General features: G+C 33.5%; 2 protein-coding genes across 16 annotated transcripts in view; both read right to left on the bottom strand.

Moving 5' to 3' along the window:
* Cdc42bpa (CDC42 binding protein kinase alpha) overlaps window positions 1-21001 on the bottom strand; it is a 309215-nt gene that overhangs the window by 28458 nt on the left and 259756 nt on the right. For all 14 annotated transcript variants that reach the window (XM_048809282.1, XM_048809272.1, XM_048809276.1 and 11 more), the window contains 7 exons: window positions 18443-18526; window positions 10085-10190; window positions 7166-7302; window positions 5883-6022; window positions 4011-4092; window positions 2030-2246; window positions 1138-1200 (listed from right to left, as the gene is read on the bottom strand). In XM_048809282.1, the coding sequence (XP_048665239.1) occupies window positions 1138-1200; window positions 2030-2246; window positions 4011-4092; window positions 5883-6022; window positions 7166-7302; window positions 10085-10190; window positions 18443-18526 (829 nt within the window). The remainder of the gene's footprint in view (window positions 1-1137; window positions 1201-2029; window positions 2247-4010; window positions 4093-5882; window positions 6023-7165; window positions 7303-10084; window positions 10191-18442; window positions 18527-21001) is intronic.
* Window positions 12158-13208, bottom strand: LOC107140483 (mitochondrial import inner membrane translocase subunit Tim9). Of its 2 annotated transcripts, none has more exons than XM_015483566.2 (2): window positions 12833-13208; window positions 12158-12739 (listed from the first exon to the last, which is right to left on the bottom strand). In XM_015483566.2, exon 2 carries the CDS (start codon window positions 12711-12713, stop codon window positions 12444-12446), a length of 270 nt encoding a protein of 89 aa, XP_015339052.1. In that variant the 5' UTR covers window positions 12714-12739; window positions 12833-13208; the 3' UTR covers window positions 12158-12443. The 2 variants fall into 2 exon arrangements, with proteins under 2 accessions (XP_015339052.1, XP_015339053.1); XM_015483567.2 differs by having other exon boundaries at window positions 12838-13208.

Below are 21001 nucleotides of genomic sequence, written 5' to 3'. Positions count from 1 at the left end.
AGAGATCAGAAATTACAGAGAAAAAGAAAGATATTAAAACCCACTGTAAAATCATTTAACTTTCCTATATTAAATTTGGCACAGATCTCTGACAGTCAAGGCAGAGTTCTTAATTGAAAGCATGCCAGTTTTTAAGAAAACTTTTTTTAAATATTTTTTTTAAGTTTTTTTTTCAGATGGACACAATATCTTTATTTTGTTTTTATGTGGTGCTAAGAATCGAACCCAGTGCCTCATGCATGCTAGGCGAGCACGCTACCACTTGAGCCACATCCCCAGCCCAAGAAAACTTTTTTTATTGGTACTAAACTGTAGGGAATTTCACCGTGAGGTTGCTATTTTTAAAAACTGGGTAACCGCATAACTACTAGTTACTCTGAAAGTGTTTCTATGGTATCAAACCAATGACATTTAAATGAATTAATTTGTCATGATAAAACTTGATATAAAATTAGAACTTAGAATATTATATTTATAAATATCAAATTAAATTGTTTTCTATTTCACCCAGCATTTAATTTTTCTGTAGGAAAAAAACTGTTGGTCAGGCATGGTGGTGCATGCTTGTAATCCCATTGTCTTCGGAGGCTGAGGCAGAGGATCATAAGTTCAAGCCAGCCTCAGCAATTTAGTAAGATCCTATCTCAAAAATAAACAAACCAAAAATGTTGGAGTAAAGCACTCCTGGGTTCAACACACAGTAACCACCTCTTTCTCACCCTGCAAAAAGAATGAATAAACCTGTTGTATTACAGTGGGGGTGGGAGGACTTCCAATAAGCATATTTTAATAGTTGTTATAATTTATATTACCTTCTAATAAGACTAATTATGATAATATACTAATTTTAGGAAAACTCAAAAAATTTTCCATGTGCCACCTTTGAAGTACAATATGAGTTCATATAGCAGAATTGCTAAATAAGATGACATAAGAAAGATAATACACACTTGCTTAGGAGAATTATAAAAATTAAAAAATAATCTTTTGATTTTAGAATATATCAAATTGTGCCTGGAAAATTTCATTTATAGAATATGTAAGAGCAAATCCTACTCTTTTTAGAATTTAGACTTGAGCAAAATTTTTCTAACATATGATTTAAAGTTACTCTAAAATGATTAGGTTTTCTCTTACCATCTTTGGTGACATGAACAACAAATAACCCTTCTTCATTTCCTAAAGCTATTCTTTCGTGATCTGTGTAAAACACAAATATGAGACAATTTTATTAGCTAAAAGCCATATAAAGCTAATACAATAAAACAGAAATAAGAAAATGAGGTGCAAAAATGAAAATAAGTAAATAATCATAATACAGTAACAATTTACACTATGAAATTTTCTTTCAGATTACCAGTGATAAATTTATCATGTGTTTTAAAATAGAAAAATCACTAAAAAATATCCCATGTCAATACCTACAAAAATAAGTAATTGTTTATTCAATAAATTGTGAAAAACAATTAAAAACCTACTTTGTTAGTACCCTAGGTCCAGTTCAATATATTGTTTTTGGAGGAAAAGATTGTGTCAGGTATTTTAACACAAGTATTGAACCCTAAGTAACAAAAGATATGGATATGTATGTAAGAATGTAGCAAAACTTTAAATCTCCAGATTCAGAAGCTTCTGTTTACTGAGGGCTTTTTAATGCAGAGTACTATGTGTTTATATACCATGATTTTAAAATTTCTCAATAACATTAGCAAGGTAATTAGTATCTTATGCATTACATGTGAAAATTATGCTTTAAGAAATTAATTTATTCTAGTTCACATAAGTAGAAAATGGATTATTAAGTTAGTCTTTAGTAATATCACTTTTTCAGAAGGGAATGTATTTAGTGTAACTGCTTAAAAATAAAAATCTAATAGGTCTCATTCACTTAATAAACATTTATTGAACATCTATGATATAATTCATGTTATGCTGGACAGTGGGGATTCCTAGATGAAAGCCAGTCCCCAGCTCACAAGGTAGATCAGTAAACAATTATAATAATATGATAAATGTTATAAATTCATACCTATGATTGCAGCTGCCTGGGTTGTTTTAATGAGGGGTAGAGTGCTATCATAAGCCTCTTTGGGAACATAGACTGAGCGGTCTCTGAATTTGTTTTTCTTCAGTATCTTGTGCAATTCACTCAGCACTCCCACCCACTTACTCTTCTCATTCTCACTATCTGCTAGCATCAGGATTGAACACTTGTTATTGGATGCTGACAGCTGGGAAGCTGTGACCTAGAAGAATTTAATCAATATTCATTATATTAGAAAACAGATACCCTTTATGCTAGTTTCATAAGTAGGCTAGTTTTGTGAGGAGACTAGTTTGCTTAGCACTCACCAATAAAATGAGAATTCATTAAATGATCCCTTTAATAGAATTTAGCTATACTTAATCGGAATAACTAGTTCTAGCACTAGGATTATTGCCAAGGCAAAGGTAGGAGACACCAATCAAAATCATAAAATTTCCTAGCATTCCTGACTTTTCATCTTCCTTGCTATAAAGGTGCCAGAACATTATAATAAAAAATGTGTTACATATACTCATATAACAACTGACATTTAAGAGTAATTACTGAGTAGATTTAAACACAAGTATTAACAAATTGAACCTCTTAACATTTTCATGAGATAGAAATTGTTATTATAACTTCATTTTACATATGATAAAGCCATGATAAAGAGATTAAATAATTTCTACAAGGGCAAACAGCTAGAGGTCTGGGATCCTGTGTGAATGCTCTTAAGCGCTATACCATACTGTTTTGAAAAGTCAGGAATGCTAGGAAATATTTATGTTCTGTTACTTTATAAAAATAACTCACATTATTATTAAAGAAGATGAGAGCACCAGAAAGGGTTTAAATGGAAGTTCATCCTTCTACAAATCATGATCAGAACAGTTTTGAATTTTATACATACAGATTTCTTCTTAAAGTAATTTAAGCATCAATGACAATAAAAAGCACACTGCAAATTGATGATTGATAAGCAGGCTCTATAGGCTCTCTTGGTGGCCAGAGGGAGAATGAAATAGTTACCAGTGTAGGAACCAAGAAATCAGACAAGGTTATTGTCTTTGACCTTCCTGGGACATAAAATTCATAGACAAATAGTATGCAGACAGGCATAACAGGGCAGCTTTAAAAAATATCTATTGTCTTAATTCACCATTTTAAGATCACATTTTGGTATACAGCCTTGAAAGATGGCTATCAACAATTCCCTACTATAGAATTCCATTCTTCTATTATTATTAACAAGTCAAATCCATTTCCTTTCCCCTCAAATCTGGGATGACCTCATAACTTCCTTTGATCAATGGAATGCAGAAGGGTTATTATGCCTGTTTGGGGTCTAGTCCTTATAAGGCCCAGCTGCTTCTTTTGGTCTCTTGGAAGCCAGCCATTGTGAGTTCAGTTAGACTATCAAATTGTTAAGAGACCATACAGAAAGTCAATGAAGAGAACTAGCACCAAGGCCACAGACATAAGGACAAGGTCATTTTGGGTATTCTAAGCTCCAAAAGAGCTGAATGCAGTCCCATGAGTAATCTTAACTAACACCATGAGAACTGTACAGCTGACTCACAGAATGATGAAAATAATAAAATGTTGTTGGTTTAAGTTTCTAAGATGTGGGACCATTGTTACAAGGTAATAGGAAATAAGCATGATTTTAAAATGAGATATTTAAAGAGAGAAACTTCTTTAAAAAAAAAATTGAGAAACCTCACACTTATTTAATTTTCCAAGAAGGAATCTTTATTTGAAAACTGAATTTGGACTAAAAAATATTACCTGTTAGGGAACATATTTTAGAAGCCATGTATTTATATTTTCTATAGATCTTTCCTTAGTTAAACTTAGCATAAATGCAAGTATCAGATGATATTGAACATAGAAATATTAGATTTGGCTTATGATTTACATAAAGAGGAAAAACATATTCATTAAAGACAAATAATTCAGTGATCAAACTGTAGAACACACTTACTCTAAATATACAGGGTATATCTTTTCGACTTGCATGAATAACATCAGAGGCCAAGACTGAACTCACAGAAAATTCTTCATCTCTGAAAGAAAAGTGAAACATTAGAAGTTAGTATAAGTGGCTATATATGTGGAGTTTTGATTATGTAACCAAATATATACGAAGCAATCCTCAAAGCTTAACTGCACAAAACACCTAAATTGAAACTTTAAAAAATTTGATTTTTCCCCATTGTAACCAACAGTACCCAAAGTAATTTATCAAGAGTAACTTAACAGGGCTGGGGATATAGCTCAGCTGGTAGAATGCTTGCCTCGAATGCACAAGGCCCTGGGTCCAATCCCCAGCACAACACACACACACACACACACACACACACACACACACACAGAGTAACTTAACAGAGGCACATTATACAAGAGCTACAAATGTTTTCTGGCTAATCCAAAGACACAAGGCCAGTAAGCATACATAGAGAACTAGGATTTGAACCATGCTAGGTCTTTAGAGCCTTTAAGAGAATCCTTTTTCTCCAAAATAAATCTCAAGTTTGTTCAACTTAGATCATCTGACATTTTATTTTTCTATCAACATATGAAAGAAGATTTCCTCCACAGAAAGTTTTTCCTTAATTTTGTTATTTGTACCATCATTCCCTTAGTCTTAAACCCTTCACATTTTAATCTTATCTTTGATTCCCTCCCCCCCAACTGTGTTTCTTTTTTTAAAAATTGGGGCATCTTATTCAAAATAGTGAAATGTTTTTTTTTTTTTGTTTTTTTTTTTAAGAGACAGGGTCTCAAATATATTACCCAAGATGACCTTGAACTCCTCCTAGATATAAGCAATTTTCCTGCTTTAGCTTCTCAAGTGGCTAGGACTATAGGAATGGGCCATCACACCTGGCCTTCTCTATCTTTCTAGTCAGTCCCTTAGCAAGTTCTGCCAGATTTTTCCTACTGATATTTCTTGCATGAATTCCTTCATATTCCAAATGTGAGGTAAAAGATAACGTGTTTGAGATGCAGGGGTAAAATGCCAGTGTAAAGCACAGCTAGGAAATGTAGGTTTTGAGCAATGAATGGCTATTTCTGATATATGTTTGGAGATATATGTTTGGGACCCAAAAAGGCAGAAATGATGGCAGAAGCTATGGGAGTAAATAAGGTCCCTCAGGAACACGAGGGCACTCAACAGGGCAAGGGGAAGAATCTGGAAAATCAAACCAAAATCATTAAAGATCTGGCTTACTTAAATGTTTCCTGATTCATTGTTTTCCAATAGGTTGTCTGATATATCACTTGATAATCCTCACACTGAATCATACTACGTACCTCTAGGTGATGATATAAACATTATACTTTAGGACTTTCTTCACTCCCCTCCCCTCCTGGCTTTAAATAGGTCTTTGGGACCCAAACACCGTTTGCTTTTACTTGGCTCAATTTTTTTTCCTTCCAGCTGTGTTGGGGATAGAACTCAGGGCATCATACATACTGGCAAGCATTCTACTACTGAGTCACGTCCCCAGCCCTTATCTGGCTCCAAACCCTACATACTCAGCACGCATACCAAACTCTCCCAGAACTGCATCTTACTTCCTACTTTTAATATTCTAATTTACTAATATTACTACAGCAATATTAGTAAATTAGAATATTAACACAAAATTAGATTATTTAGTAAAAACATGACAATACTAGAGTTCTGTTTATACAAGTTATATGATATGGGAATCCACTTGCTTTTAAAGGGAAAAAAGACACAATGTTTGATAAAAACTCATTTTAATGACTATAGCAAGAAGAAAAATAAAAACTCTGTAATTCCTATGCTGCAGAGATACAAATCTTTTCACCCCTGAAGGCTTACCTCATGTCAATTACTTGACTAATGACAACACTGGGCTGAGATGCTTTTCCTTCGGCAATATCGTACAGAAAAAGTTTGAAGTCACAAACCACAGCAAGTGCTCTCTGCCATCCTTTCTTCACTCCAGCTGGCTTAGGGATCTTTCAGAAAGGAAAACAAACAAACACATCAAATGAAAGTGGCAATCAAAGCCTTTTAAATTACATATGAAACTGTAAGGTGAAAACCTAACGAGAATGTACAAAAGTCTGTCACTTTGGTAAAGTAAATGGGACACATATCATTAATAACATTAAGAGAAAAAGTGAGAACATATTCTTCAAATACTATCATCTTTTAATGAAAGACTATTAAAAAGAATCATTTTAACTTTTGCTGGTAATTCATTAAAATGACATTCATGGTTTCTTTCTTTCTTTTCTTCTCCTAAAAAAGCAAAGCGTCAAAATTGGTAGTAAGATAAAATTCAGCTTACAATGTTGTGGGAAGCCGTTCTTGCACGTGATTGAGCTACCTCCCTGGCTGGGTGTGAGGCGTTCAGACCAGCTGTGTCAGAGCTTTTCCCCACCCTTTCCAGGTGCGAGGGCTTGTCCGTGTGGGGGTGTGACTGACCACTGACCTAAAAACCAATCACTGACCCTGACCTTGGAATGCTGTCCCCCTCGACCTTCATTGGATGGAATTTTCCCCTGAATTTTTTTGTTCTCCAATAAAAGCTCCCTCTCTGGCATGCCTCTTTCTCTTTTGCTGGTCTCTTGTGTAAACCTCGCTACTGCCAGGTGGCTAGAGGCAGGAGCTGGGAGGGGCCGTCTCTGAGCTGGGCAAGAGAAAAGGTAAATTGAGTGTTATGTGTCTTTAATTTGAACTCACTAGTTAACTTCTATGTTTCGAACCTCTAGTATGAAGCTAGCGGTGGCAGAACAATGTAAATACTACTCAAATCAAGTAAGATTATTATTTGATAATATCTTGTAATTCATAACCATACAGTACCTCTTTGGCAAGACCAAAGGCCAAAGACTCCTTTATGGTGATTTCAACCTCTCTTCATTATAAAATAGGGATAATATAGAAAAGTTTGTGACATTTTAGAATTTATTTCCAAGAAAAGACTAGGTTTTCATTTTCAAATTGTTCTGCTGGACTGGATGACATAAAATTATTAGATGAATTTTGTTCATTTCATTTTTTTGTCAAATGTTATGTTCATAAATGACTTGATTTTATTTAAACTCATTCATAATCTTAAAACATGCATCTAAATCTGAACTAAGGATACTTACCCTGACATGACCTTCATATGCTGTTCCTATTCCTTTCTGTGGATCAATACCCAGGGGACCTTTTGTCTGCTCAGGGGGAACTGGACAAGCGGTTGGAGCCTTATTTACACAAGTTATATGACATGAGAATCCACACACTTTTGAAAGGAAAAAAAGACAATGTATGTTAAAAATTCATTTTAATGACTACAACAATTACAATTCACAGTGCACTAACTGTATGCAAGGTGTTCTGTTAAATAAATGCTTATTTTTTATTTTAAACACCATTTCAAATGATGTCTTATCATTTGAAAAGCTACTCATCTGCTTACCAATAAGGATTTTAATGAGAAATAGTAAATATTTTTATAATTGGTAATCCTATTATTCTCTGTTAACATTAGTGGTCAAAGGGGGAAGCAACAGATAAGAAAAATATTTAACCCTGTGCACAAAATGATTGGTTAAACTTATAATTGCTAAAAATTTGGTTTCTGGAACTATTTCTATTTCTTCGTCTTACTGCAACTTGGTATCTGTTCTGAAATGTATCTTGCAAGAGTCATTAATGGACATTAAGCTACTTGACATCTCTGCTACATGTGGCAAGTTTTACCAATCTTCTTAAAAATAGAATTTTTCAATGAATTTAAAAAAGGTATAAGCTAATGGTAAATTTTTGGAGTTACTAATATCCCATATACTTACACTACCACTAGATAATAACTGTTAATTTTACTGAGCATCTTAAATCTTTCTATGACAATATAAAAGGGGTATAGTTTTTAATCCCTATGTAACCTATGCCCTGAGTCACAGAGCTTGGAAGTGGCAGTGGTAGAATTTCAAACTCATACAGTTTTGCTCAGATCCTGCATACCTTACCACTAACAGTATTGCCATGATTCCTCTATTTGATACTTACACAGTGAACTGGAGATTCTAAGACAAGATTATAAATAAAAATGAACTCATACTTTTCAATGAGACTTGGTTGGGTAAAAATTACAGGTAAAATTAAAAAAAAAAAAACAACAATTTTTTTGGCAAGGGGTATAGACTACGATTATAATTCCTACTCCTAAGGTGGTTCCTGGAGAAAACTAGGGAAAGAATAAGAGAGGAACTAAAGGATATCACCGTGAGAATACTTAAACTTGAGAGAAATGGATTATATATCACTGATGGACATTATGAAATGAACAGAAAGGCAGGATGAATTAGCATTGACTTCCAAAAACTACAAACTTCTCAATTTGTTCCCCCAAACCCCATGTATTGGAGACTGAACCCAGGGCACTCTACCACTGATCTAAATCCTGGGCCTTTTAAAAAATATATTTCGAGAGATGGGTCTGGCAAAGAAGTTGGTGATCCTCTGGTTCAGCTTCCCAAGTAGTTGGGATTAGAGGCATGCACCACTGTGCCAGGCTATCATTTGCTTTTAAGTAGAATATAAGTATTTATAATTCATTTTGCTAATAAGGAAAAAATCTCATTTCCCAAGGGCAGCTGAAACAACAAAATAAGTATCTATAAACTAGATTTAATTTTAATCCACAAGGAAGAAATAAAAATGATAGTAACCATTAGAGACTATAACACATTACCACAACATTTACAAAAGCTTGTTAGACAAAGGCTTGGGATAGTCTAATGCACTTTCATGGCTTTATAAGGTAGACCTCAAGGAGTTGAGGAAAAAAAAGGCACAATTTCATGGCACAAGACTCCAGAAGTAAGAGAGACTGGGAAGAGTCCCCAAATTCCTACTATGGAATTACAAGTAATTCTGATGCATAAAAAAAATAACCAGGTAGCTTCCCAGAATTCAGGGAATTCAGCACCTGAAATGGAGAGTGTCTATATTCCATCCAAATTCCCTTTCAAAACTAAAAGCAGAAAAGCTAAGAAACAGAAACTAGTATTAGAATTTGAATTAGCAACTATCTTCTTGTCTTTTTCATAAGATATACCACTAGTACCTATATAAGGTGGTTTTACCTATATAAGGTGGTTTTGTAGTGGTAAGTCTCATTTGATTAAGAATTCACATTTCTGTGCACAGGGAAAGATAGTGGAATGAGATGGACATCATTACCCTAGGTACATGTATGACTGCACATATGGTGTGATGCTATATCGTGTACAATCATAGAAATGTAAAGTTGTGCTGCAATTGTGTATGAGTCAAAATGTAATCTGCTGTCATATATAACTGAAATAAATACATTTATGAAAAGTTAAAAAAGAATTCATATTTCTAAAAGTTACAAATGATAATATATCCCATTATCATTTAAATCATTTTCATTTTAGAGATCTAGGAAACATAAAGTAGTACTCAAACAAATAGGCTTGGTTTTTCTATTTAAATGACCCCTGATCCTTTCACCCCCATCTCTCAAAATGTGAGCTCCACAAGTGTAGCGCCTTTGTCCTTCTCACTAAGCATTCCAAAAATACATGACAGGTAAACCAATGAATGAGGAGGAAAAACTTCTACTATTAATACTAGGAATAAACTTTCTTTTAAGGCATAGTGGCAAATATTTAATTTCTGAAAATAAACAATGTTAAAATTGAATGAATATATCCAAGGATAACTTCCATGGCTTCTGTCATATAGGTTAATGGTTTGGGGGGCCATTAATTTACCCAAATAATGAAACAAAGATGAATTAAACATATTCAAATATATCTCCCCTAAAAAATATTTCTAGGGAACATTTGTCTAATTTCTCTAATATCCAAAAGACTTTAGCAAGTGCTCAGTTATATTATCTATATTCTTGTTATCCAGAGAAAAGCAAATGATTAAATGAAACAAACATTTGTATGTTTTTTAAAGAGAATAAAGTTACTCAATTACAATTTAGGTAGAAATGTTATAACAAAGTGGTGCTCAAACAAGTCAATTTTTCCAATTTTTCTTACCTTCACATGAGCAACCCTGTCTTATCAAACCCACCATCAAAGAGGTACACTGATGACATTTAGTAGGAATAGTGAATGATTTTACAAAAAACTGGTGAGTCTTGCGCTGCAAAACATTGATAAGAAAACATACATTGATTATTTAAAGATTTCTGTAATGTTAGTCACTATGTCCCATAACAATCTACTAGAATGTTTACTAAACAGAAGAATGAATTCTTTCCATTTCTCATAGCATCTTCTCACAGCTTATACTCTTTAAACAATTATATGAGATAATACTAAGTTAGAACAAGCTAAAATAATCTAAGTTAAATGATAATTGCTTTTGAATATCATTTGGAAAGTGTATAAAGCAGACAGTAGCATTTTGGTTTTGCTCATAAGTCTTGGCTTCAGAATTTCTGTAAATTCTTTGAATTATTCTTGGCAGAGTTAAGTAAAATTTTAATAATTTATATACACAAATATAGTTTTAATATGCTTTATACCTTCTTAGAAGAATAAAAAGAATCATGTAAACCTCTTATTTCTACTGTAAATCATGTATTTCATCTTCTGCAAGCAAGAACAAATGAGAGGCTATAAGTATCTGTTTCTTCTCATGGAAAGAGGCAGTATAACTTATACTTGAGCTGATAAAAATACACACCTATTATACCATAGACAGATGTCAGCCTGAAATTTCTTACTGAAAGTCTAGTAAAGATCTCTGTCTTGATTGCAACAAATTTTTTTCTTTTGTGGTACTTAGTATTAAACTTAGGACCTTGCAATGAACTATATCCCCAGCCCTTCTGTCTTGCTTGATGTACACAGTGACAACCCAATATAGACTTTATCTCCTTGGAATATTCTTTTCTTCTCCAAATTATTTCTTAGCATGTTTTAAAAGAATTACAATAATAACTCTTCCTTTACACAACTGTATAAACTCAGGAGCAAATCACTTCAGTCCTCTGTATCTCACTTTCCTTATATATAAAATAGGGTCAATAATAATATCTACTTCATGAGGTGGCTAAATGAGTATAAATATTAAATATTTATAAATATTACTTATAAATGAAGACTTTCAAACAATGACTGACACAACATAGTAAGTACTTAAAAACATTTACTTCTTTATGAAAACAAAATTCACTAATTATTCATGTGTAATTTATACTACTCTTTATAGTCCAATAAATGTCAGTAATGATTAAAGTTATGAAGTACTTAGTTTAGGTTAATATATTAGAAAAATCACAAAGAATATTCAAAACTAAAATTTAAGTAAAAATAAATTCTGGTGACTAGGAACGTAGCTCAGTGGTAGAGTACTTGCCTAACATGCACTAGGCAGTGTGCGCCCAAGCACCGCCCCAAAATCCCAAAGCCAAATCAAAAGCTGCTCTCTTCAACTGGGATAGGATTTTTTTACAAGACAAGTTTAAAAAAAGAAACAGTAGATTATCTTTTACATAGAATGATGTAACTACCATTATTAAGGGAATAAAGTGTATAATAAATATAAAACTTTTAGGTAGTTTCTTGGGTATTGTGAAGAATTATCAACAAATTTGTCACAGCCACAGTTATTTATTTATTTATTTTTGGCTGTTACTTCAAATATGTCTGAAAGAATTAATCAATTGCTCAAAGTAACTCCATTCTTTTTCTTCTTTTTTAAAAGACTACCAAGACATCTCCCTCTTCCCCAGAGATCTATTCAGGCTGTCACAAATCTGAGTAAAGTGGTGCTAACAAAAAACAATATTTTGGCAGAGAAATAACTTTGGGTGACCAACCATCCAACTGGCAGGTGCTTATTAAATTATGGGAGAAGGTGGGTTAGTTTAACTATTAAAGATTAAGGGGTCCATGTTTCACTAATCTCAACTGAGAATAGTATTAACATACAACTTAATTTAAAAATCATTATTCTGATGTCATCAATCTTTAGGCACTACACAATAGTACTATGGTTTTGTTTTAGGGGAGGGGTGAAGAACAGAAACAGAAAGAAACATGAATTTAATCCTACATTAAATTTAATAGATTATTTGGTTTCTTTTTTTTTTTTTTTTTTTTGGAAGAAACAATGGTTTATTTTTCTAATTAAGGGACCAAGCTGCAGAATCTTAAGGCCTCAACAAATGTATCTTATTATTTTCTCCGAACAATAAGATCTTCTATTTTATTATTCTTGGTGAACAGCGATGTTGTTTCTTCATTGGTTTCCATTGCCAAAGAGTCATGACAGGTGGTTTAACATGGTGCCTACTGCTTTCAGGGGATTCCATCACATGAATCCTCATTTCCAGTGCAACAGCTGTTGGCAATCTTTCATTGAAAGTCCATCCATCAGGATTTCTCTTTATCGTGGTTGACCAAGGAGTCCTGCTTTGGCTGCCAGGGCTTCATTCTGCTGAATATGATATTCTTGAAATCTCATGGATATTCTTTGTGTCATTTTTAAATATTTCTGTAAGCAATGTTCTGAACAGGTGATCTCTTCAGGTTTTACTTCTCTTGTTGTAAAGTCTTTTACACAGTCCAAAAAGCAGGTTTCTGTAAGTTTATTGTAGGTTCCAAGGAATTCCCTAAACTGTTTTATCTGATCAGATTCTGGTATTTGTGCAGCCATATTCTTTTGGTATGTTTATTAGTCACCTTTTCTGATGCATGAGTTTCCTTTTTGTTCTGGAAAAGTGGTTGTCCAGCCTTTGCTTGAACGTCTGTCTCCAGTGAGGCCTGATTTCTTACTTAACCACAGGCTCTCGCATCCGACTGGTAAGAGGCTGGGGGGGACTGCAATGCAGGTGGAGTCTGGGGGCTGAGGGTCGGGGTCAGGGTGCCGCCGCTGCTGGATGGCACAGAACACGTGGGAGCGGTGATGTCAAACAGTACTTAAACTCTTTGACGCAGATTCTTTACAACGTGGGGAAATCAGTCAGGTCAGGAGCGCTTCAGTCGAAGATGAGTCCCTCGGATTTTATCCAATATCTTAATCTTGTAGGGAGATGTGTTGTCTTTAAAATAAAAATAAATTCACATCTCTTTTAAGGTTTTAACAGTGTAAGTTTGTTTCCACCCGGACAGGGATGGAAGGGCAAGGGAGAGTACTTGCGTTTTGGTTGGATGTTTTTCAGATTATTTGGTTTCTGATCTAAGATCCCTGTTCCCTGCATCCTGGTAAATACTTGATTTCTGATAATTCTTGAAAGGATAGTTAGAAGAGGGGAAAAAATTGGGTAAAAAAGGCATTAAATTTTTCAGTTATGGAAAAATGTATTATTCTGGAACTTCTATTTGTTGAATACTGATTTCTTATATTATTTTCTCTTCTAATTTCTATGTGACCTTTTACAATATTTTATTTTTCCTTTTTTTTTTTTTGTGGTGGTACTAGGGATTAAATCCAGGGTGGGGTGCTCTACCACTGAGCTACATCCCCAGTCCTTTATATTTTTCATTTTGAGAAAAGGTCTTGCCAAGTTGTCCAGGCTGGGCTTGAAGTTGCAACACTTCTGCCTCAGCCTCCCAAGATGCTGAGATTATAGGTGCGTGCCACTGTGCCTGGATAAAATACTTTCTAAGAGATTTTCTAAAATTTATCTCCTAATTCATTTATTGAATTTTTAAAATGGTTAACATTTTTAATTTTCCAAAGACCTCATGTTCTCTGATAGTTATTTTTGTTTTCTTCTGCTTTCTTCACAGCTTCTTTTTCCTCTAACAAGAAACATACAAAAACATTGTTCTGCTTTTTCTTTTGTTAGAGAATTTACTAAAATGCTTGCTGATTCTTGAGAATCTGAACATTTTTAAGAGACAGAAAAAAAGCTATATAGAAAGGGGTATATGTGTGTGTATATGTGAGAGAGAGTGTGCATGCACTTATTTGTGTTTGTTTAGAGACGATCTGCCATCTCACGGAGGACCCTCAAATGCCATTATCTATAGATACTTTCTGGGCCTATTTCTTTAGAGAATCTACTGGTATCCTCCAAGGAGAGAGGGGAGAGGGGGTATAACCCCAACTGCCAATATCTTGGGAGATAAGCAAGGGAAAGGCATTTGGAATCTTATCGTTTTGTTTGTAGACTTTTTATTTAAAAGTCTCATTATTTGTGATTTGATATTTTTCTCTTTCACCAAATCCAGTGTTGCTGAGTTTGTGTGGTCTCTTTGGTTTAAGTGATCTACAAAATTAACATATGGCAGGGTAGAATAGTTATGTTTTGAGAGCTAGTTTAATGCTTCATGTGGATTTTAAATCATTCTGAAGTAAAAGCTATTTTTCCTTTTCTTTTTTTTGGGGGGTGGGGTGGGTGGTGGTAGTGGGAATTGAACCCAGGGATGCTTCACCACTGAGCTATATCCCCAGCCCTTTTAATATTTTATTTTGAGACAGTGTCTCACTAAGTTGCTGAGGCTAGCCTTGAACTGGTGGATCCTACTTGCCTTAGCCTGAGTAGCTGGGATTAAAGGCGTGCACCACGAAGACCAGCTTTTTGAACCATTCTGTATTTAACTCTAGACCCTTATTTCACCTCCTGACTCTCAAATTACCTGGTGTCTTATTATTTTGATTATCTGAAACTTGTTTTTTAGTACATTCCTCAGAAAGACTGTGGAACCATTTCTTGAACTCTTACACATTTTTCTGCGGCTTTGTATTTTGGAGGATGCTTTTGCATCCTTCAAATCTTAGGGCAATAGCTCAGTCATAAAAATAAAGACAAAACCACCACAACAAAACAACTTAGCTTCTTAAAACTCTCATAATTTCCTTGGGTATATTAAATATATCATTCCATTGTTTTCCAGCATAGTGAAGCCACTGAAAAAAAATCTGATGATAATCTCATCATCAGATGAGACCAATCTTCTTGCCTGAATATCTAATGCATTTCTTTAAAGACCAATAACAGGGGCTGGGCCTGTAGCTCAGTGGTAAAGTGCCTGCCTAGCATGCATGAGGCCCTGGGTTCAATCCTCAGCACCACATAAAAATAAATAAAGATACTATGTCCATCTGTATCTAAAAAAATTTTTTTTTTTAAAAAGACCAGTAACAGTTCACTAGAATATGTTATTTTGGTTGATTTTCTCAGCTATGCTGCACATCCTGGTATTTGAGATGCAAGTCTTCTTTTGTTTGGGGAAATTTTCTTGACTAACTTTTTAGTATTTTCCATTGCTTCATGTTCTTTTTCTGGGACTCCTATTATAAAAAATGCTGGCTCTTCTTTGCCAGTATTTCTATTGCTTTTTCTTAAATTTTTTTAACCTCTTTGCTCATTTCTTCGCTAAATTAAAAAATCCACCTCTTTATCTATTTGTTGCAAGGCATTACCTGCTAGTATATTTGTTCTTGAATTCCCTGTACACTAGCCTATATTCCTGAAATCACATTGTATTTTAAATTGTAGTTTTCTCCTAAATGCTTTATCTTCTTTTTTCAAATTTTCCTTTTTCCAAACAACCTTCGCTTTTAAGGTTTAGAATTCTCATTTTTTAAATTTAAGTTTCTATTATTTGAGAAATAAATTTCTTTTGAAATATTCACTGTAATTCCCCCTTTCTTCTCTTTTTTGGTTCTGGGGTTAAACACAAAATCTTAACACTGATGGATGCTTCCATACCCCACTATCCACTAATTTTCACTGGTTTTGTAGAGACAAACCACCTTTTTGTTGGTTGTAGATGGACAGAATACTTTATTTTATTTATTTTAATATGGTGTTTCTAGGGTTGAACTCAGTGCCTCATACATGCTAGGCAAGCGCTCTGCCACTGAGCCACAACCCCAACCTGAAACAAACACTCTTTGATTGGCAGACTTTTATTTTTTATTAAGATATTTTATACCTTATTCTTTTTAAAATGTAATCATTTTGTGTGAGATTTAACTGTAACTCTTTTCAGTTGATCAGTTTTACCTTTTACTTTCCCTATCCTTTTATGTGGAAATGGTGGGCCAGGATAGTTTTTGTAGCTCCATAGCTCTAGATTTCCTTTTCTGTTATTTTCATAAAATGAAAAAAACATATACATGATATCATACTTTCTAAGATCTTTAATCCCTCTTCTTATCTATTTGGACTCCCACTTTTCTTCCCTGTCCTATTCAATTTTGAATCTACATCCAACTATTTCTCCATAGGACAGGACTTTGATCTGGAAAGGCATTTCTAATTTGTTAGTTTTGAGAACTCCTAACTTTAGCACTGCCAGATCTTCCTCTACTTATATCTCCTTATGCTTACTGTGGAATGGCACTTGAGAAGTCCCTTCCCAGTTTCTGCTACTGTCCTCAGATCTTTCCAGGAGTACTTAATGCTCCCTTGATAGTTTTGTAGCCAAGGGTCATTATAAGTCACTTCACTTTATCTCAATTTACACAAATATAACTTTAAATACCACAAAGGTCTTATAGATGCTGGTGATTTGTTCCTATTCATTTACATTTTAGAGTGTATGGGAAAATAACTTAATCTATAATTGTTTGTTTTATGTGTAGTATACACCTGTGTCCTTTACTTTCCTTTTCTACCTTTCATATGTCTTTACTTTAAGCTATGCAGCTTATACCTGGGTTCTTTTGGCATGTTCACTCTGGGGAAAGGCAGCTGCCATGTAGGAAGACTAGCATTGTCATGCTGGAAAGACTGTAAGCGGTTGAATGACAGCCAGCATCAAATGCCTACCCCTGGAAGTGAACAATTCAGCTCAGTTGAATCTTCAGATGATGGCAGTCTCAGCTGTTATTTAACTACAACTACATGGAAAGCTCCTAATAAGAGCTTCCCAGATGAATCATTCCAAAATTCATAGCCCAATAATTTGTAAGCATAAAAAGGGGTTGTTTCAATACATTAAGATTTCAGATAATTTGCTGGATGTGGTGTGGCACACCTGTATTCCCAGTGGCTTGGGAGGCTGAGGCTGTGGCAGGAGAATCGCAAGTTCTGCTAAGCAACTCAGTGAGATCCTGTCTCTAAAGAAAATACAAAATAAGGCTGGGGAGTGTGACTCAGTGCTTGAGTGCCCCTGAGTTTGATCCCCTGTACCAAAAAAAAACAACAAAAAAAAAGATTTCAGACAATTTATTACACAGCAGGAGTACCAAGTCATCATGTTTTCCTTTCTTTACTCTTTTTCAATGACTATTTTCTTTCAAAGGTTTAAAATTTATACTTTTTACTTACTAATACCCTATTTATTCCCTTCCACTTATGAAGATCCATACTTATGCTTAATTTCCTTACTGAGTTACCAACATTTATTTATTTGACATTTTATATGATATTACAAGTATAAATATACTTACGATGTATATTATGCCAATAATCATTCTAGGTTCTTTACAAACATCAAATTTGTCTAAAACTCATAAACTATTCAATTAAATGGGTATTAGTATTGTCTCTTTTTTTTGAATGAGGAAACGAAAGCACAGAAAGGTAAACAACATGCTCGAGATTATACTGCTAATTTAGGAAGTCTGGCCAGGGATTTAAAATGTTAACCACCAGACAATATCATCTATACACTTTTTCTCCAGGCAAGACCAATACATGCTCACTCCACACTGTGTTTCTATTTACATTATTTTTGGACTGTTTTGAATGTACATCTGCTTTTCCTTTGGTTTCTTTGCTTTTAGAGGCCATAGTAAATTTCTCTAAGATTTGAACGTACATTTGCTTTTTCTTGGGTTTTTTACTCTCTTGATGGGCATAGATTATTCAGTTTATGGTCTTTCTTTTATACCACTTACACTTTTTTCAGATTTGCTTATCTTTCTCTCATTCTATGAATTATCCAAGGTTTATGTTTTTGAGAGGTAATTCATTTCAGTTTTCCAATTTCTAGAATTTCTTTGTAGGAATCTGAGATAAGCAACTAAATCTTTATGTTCTATTCTCTATAATACACGTGTCATAGTCAATTGACTAGAATGAAGGGAGGGGGGAAGCAAGATAGATTCAACTGAGTTTTTCACTAAACATTTCTCTTTCTCAGTGCTTTGTTTAATAACCCCAATTCCAGATCCTTGCATTGGAGACCTCAACTTAATGTTTTCCTCAGGCAACAATCCAGAGTAGTTTCTGGAAGAAGCATTACACCTTACTTAGACTTTAAAACACTGAATTTAGGACAGGAAAAAAAAATCCAAAAACTGTACAAGCTTCCTACCTTTCTCATTAGTGATTATTTCCATTCATAGTGATTTTATTTTCCTTCCATGCTTTTATGTTTTTAACTTTGAAGAAATCAGAATTAAAAGCATAGTATATAAACAAGCAGAAGAAATCCACTATCCTTTTTTTTTTTTTGAACAAATTATGTTTATAACTAGAGTACCTTAGGTGGAAAACCAGTTGAACCAGGGCATCCCTTTTTCCTTAAGGTTGGTGTGTGAACTGGAAGTGGAGCACTGTCTGTAATCTGAACCCAGAGGCAAAAAGGGAAACAAATGTCATGAAACATTTCATTTATCTTAAACATAACTAGAAAGAAACCAAAGTAAATAGAAATGAACAAACATCAATTAGGCAAAGAGTTCTACTAGTTAATCTCATCGAAGTTGAAATTCTCAGAGTACTGATCATTTAAATTTTAGTCTGCAATGTCTACAATGAAATTTGTTCAATTAGTAAAAAATATTTCAGTCTGGAAACTTTAAAATGAATAATTTGGAAAAGAAAATCCATGGAAGAAAACCAAACCAAATCAAACAATCAGAGCATGTAACCTACATATAAAAATGAGGATACTAACTTTCCATTCCTATGAATTTGATATATTCATCCTAAAAAGTATCTGATTTTTATTTATAATAAAAATATTTAGAAGATTCCTTTTTACTACTTGACCTCCATTTTTAGAACATACATTAAATGTGTGGAATACAAATAACTCTGTGGATTTGAATATACAGGTAGAGATTAGTGGGATTTTGTAAAAAATTAATTACCAAATAAGAGAGTTAAATTATTTAAAATTACTGGAATTCTGAATTTAAGACAAATTTAGTTACAAACTATTATCTTTATTAGTAGGCAAACAGTTTTATGAGGTATTATTGTAAGCTATTTCTTTGAAATAAATCATTGATTTATTGGATGTTATTGGGTGTGGGGGACATGACAAAGAGACAGTACTTAATTAGAAAAGTATTAAAAAAAGAGGAGAAATAACATCCTTTTAGAATATTAAGCAAGTAAGAAAATAATTTATATCCTAATTTTAATATTTAAAAATATTAGGAGAAAAACTGATGGTCTCTCTTTGTCTTCATTACATATAACTTCCAAAAATAGACTATTTGACATTCAGTATAGCCTTAAAATGGAATTCAGTGTGTTTTTTAGGATCTTCTGTTTAACTGTGAGTTTAGTTCTAACTGGAACTATATTTCCTTTTGAATAGCTTGAACCCAATCTATAATTCAACATTTGAGAGGATAAATTTAAAAGATAAGAAAGTAAACACTGAAAAATCTATGTAAAAGTTAATGAAAAAAATTAACAGTAAACAAAACTTTCATTAGAATTCTATAGAAAGTTCAAGAAATGTTTGTAAATTAAAAAAGAGTCAAGCAAAGGTGCTGGATACAAGATCAACAGAGTTTAAAAAGATAAGCAATGCCTAACTTTTAAAATAAAGTATTTAAAAAGATCCCACTCATCAGAGTAATAAAATTTTAAGATACCTAGGAACAAATCTAATAACATGGAGTACACTGAAAGTAATGCAACCTTATTTAAGGATGTAAAAGAATAACCAACAACTATGCATATCATGTTCATAGACAGAAATGCCCAATATCATGAAGATGTCAATTCTTTTCAAATAAATCTATAAGTTCAATGCAATTCCAATCAAAAGCCCCACGTGGAACTTGACAAGTTAATACTAAAAGTAATATGGAAAACCAAAGGGTCAAGATGAAAAAGAATCAAGTTTTTTTTGGGTGGCTCACTACACCAGGTATCAAGAATTATTTTAGGGCTAGAATAAATAAGATGATTTGGTATCAGTGCAGAAATAAGCAAAAGGGCAGTGAAAGAGAAAGAGAACTCCAACGGACCCATGCACACAAAGTAGTGTTGGGTTTACAAATCAAAGGAGGGGAAATATAAAAGAGCCAGATGTTGATATGGGAAAAACAGATTAGAATCCCACTTTCTATTATATATAACAATATATTTCAGTTTCATTAAGGTCATAAAAGCCAAAGTTTTAAACTCCTAGAAGAAAATATGGAAGAAAATCTTCATAATCTCTGCACTGCAAAAGAACTGCTTTAAAAAAACTGCATAAAAAAGCATAAGTAACAAAGGAAATGACTGATAAAACTGACTACTTTAAAATGAAAATTTCTGCAAGACAGAAGATACCACAAATAAAATTTTAAAATAAACCAAGACCAGAAGAAAATATTTACAATGCATATAGCCAGCAAAGAATTAGTATCCAGAATATATAAAGGACATTTATAAAACAAGAGGAAAAGTAAGTCAGTAGAACAATGGACAAAAACTTTAACAGGCAAATCATCCATAGCCAACAAACATATATAAAAAGAGATGCTTTTCTAAAAAGATATATTAGAAAACAGAAACAATTTAAAACAAAAATATTCATGTTAGGGATGTGATATTTCATTACACAAAAGCATAACCACTAGGGTTATGGCTCCGTGGTAGAGCGCCTGCTGAGCATGCATGAGGCACAGGGCTGGATTTTTGTTTTTTTATACCTATTAGATTGACAAAAGTTAATAGTTGATAGTACCAAGCTATGGCAAGGATGTGGGCAAACAGGGAACTCTCACACACTGCTGGTAGGAATGAAAACAGGTTCAACCACTATGGAAAACAGTTTGGTAAGATCTAGTTAAAACCAAAAATACATAAA

This window comes from Marmota marmota, unplaced genomic scaffold (genome assembly GCF_001458135.2).
Source record: "Marmota marmota marmota unplaced genomic scaffold, marMar, whole genome shotgun sequence".
In the NCBI taxonomy this organism is placed as follows: Eukaryota; Metazoa; Chordata; class Mammalia; order Rodentia; family Sciuridae; genus Marmota; species Marmota marmota.
Note: the sequence above shows the minus strand (reverse complement) of the source record. Positions and strands in the feature narration are given on the sequence as shown.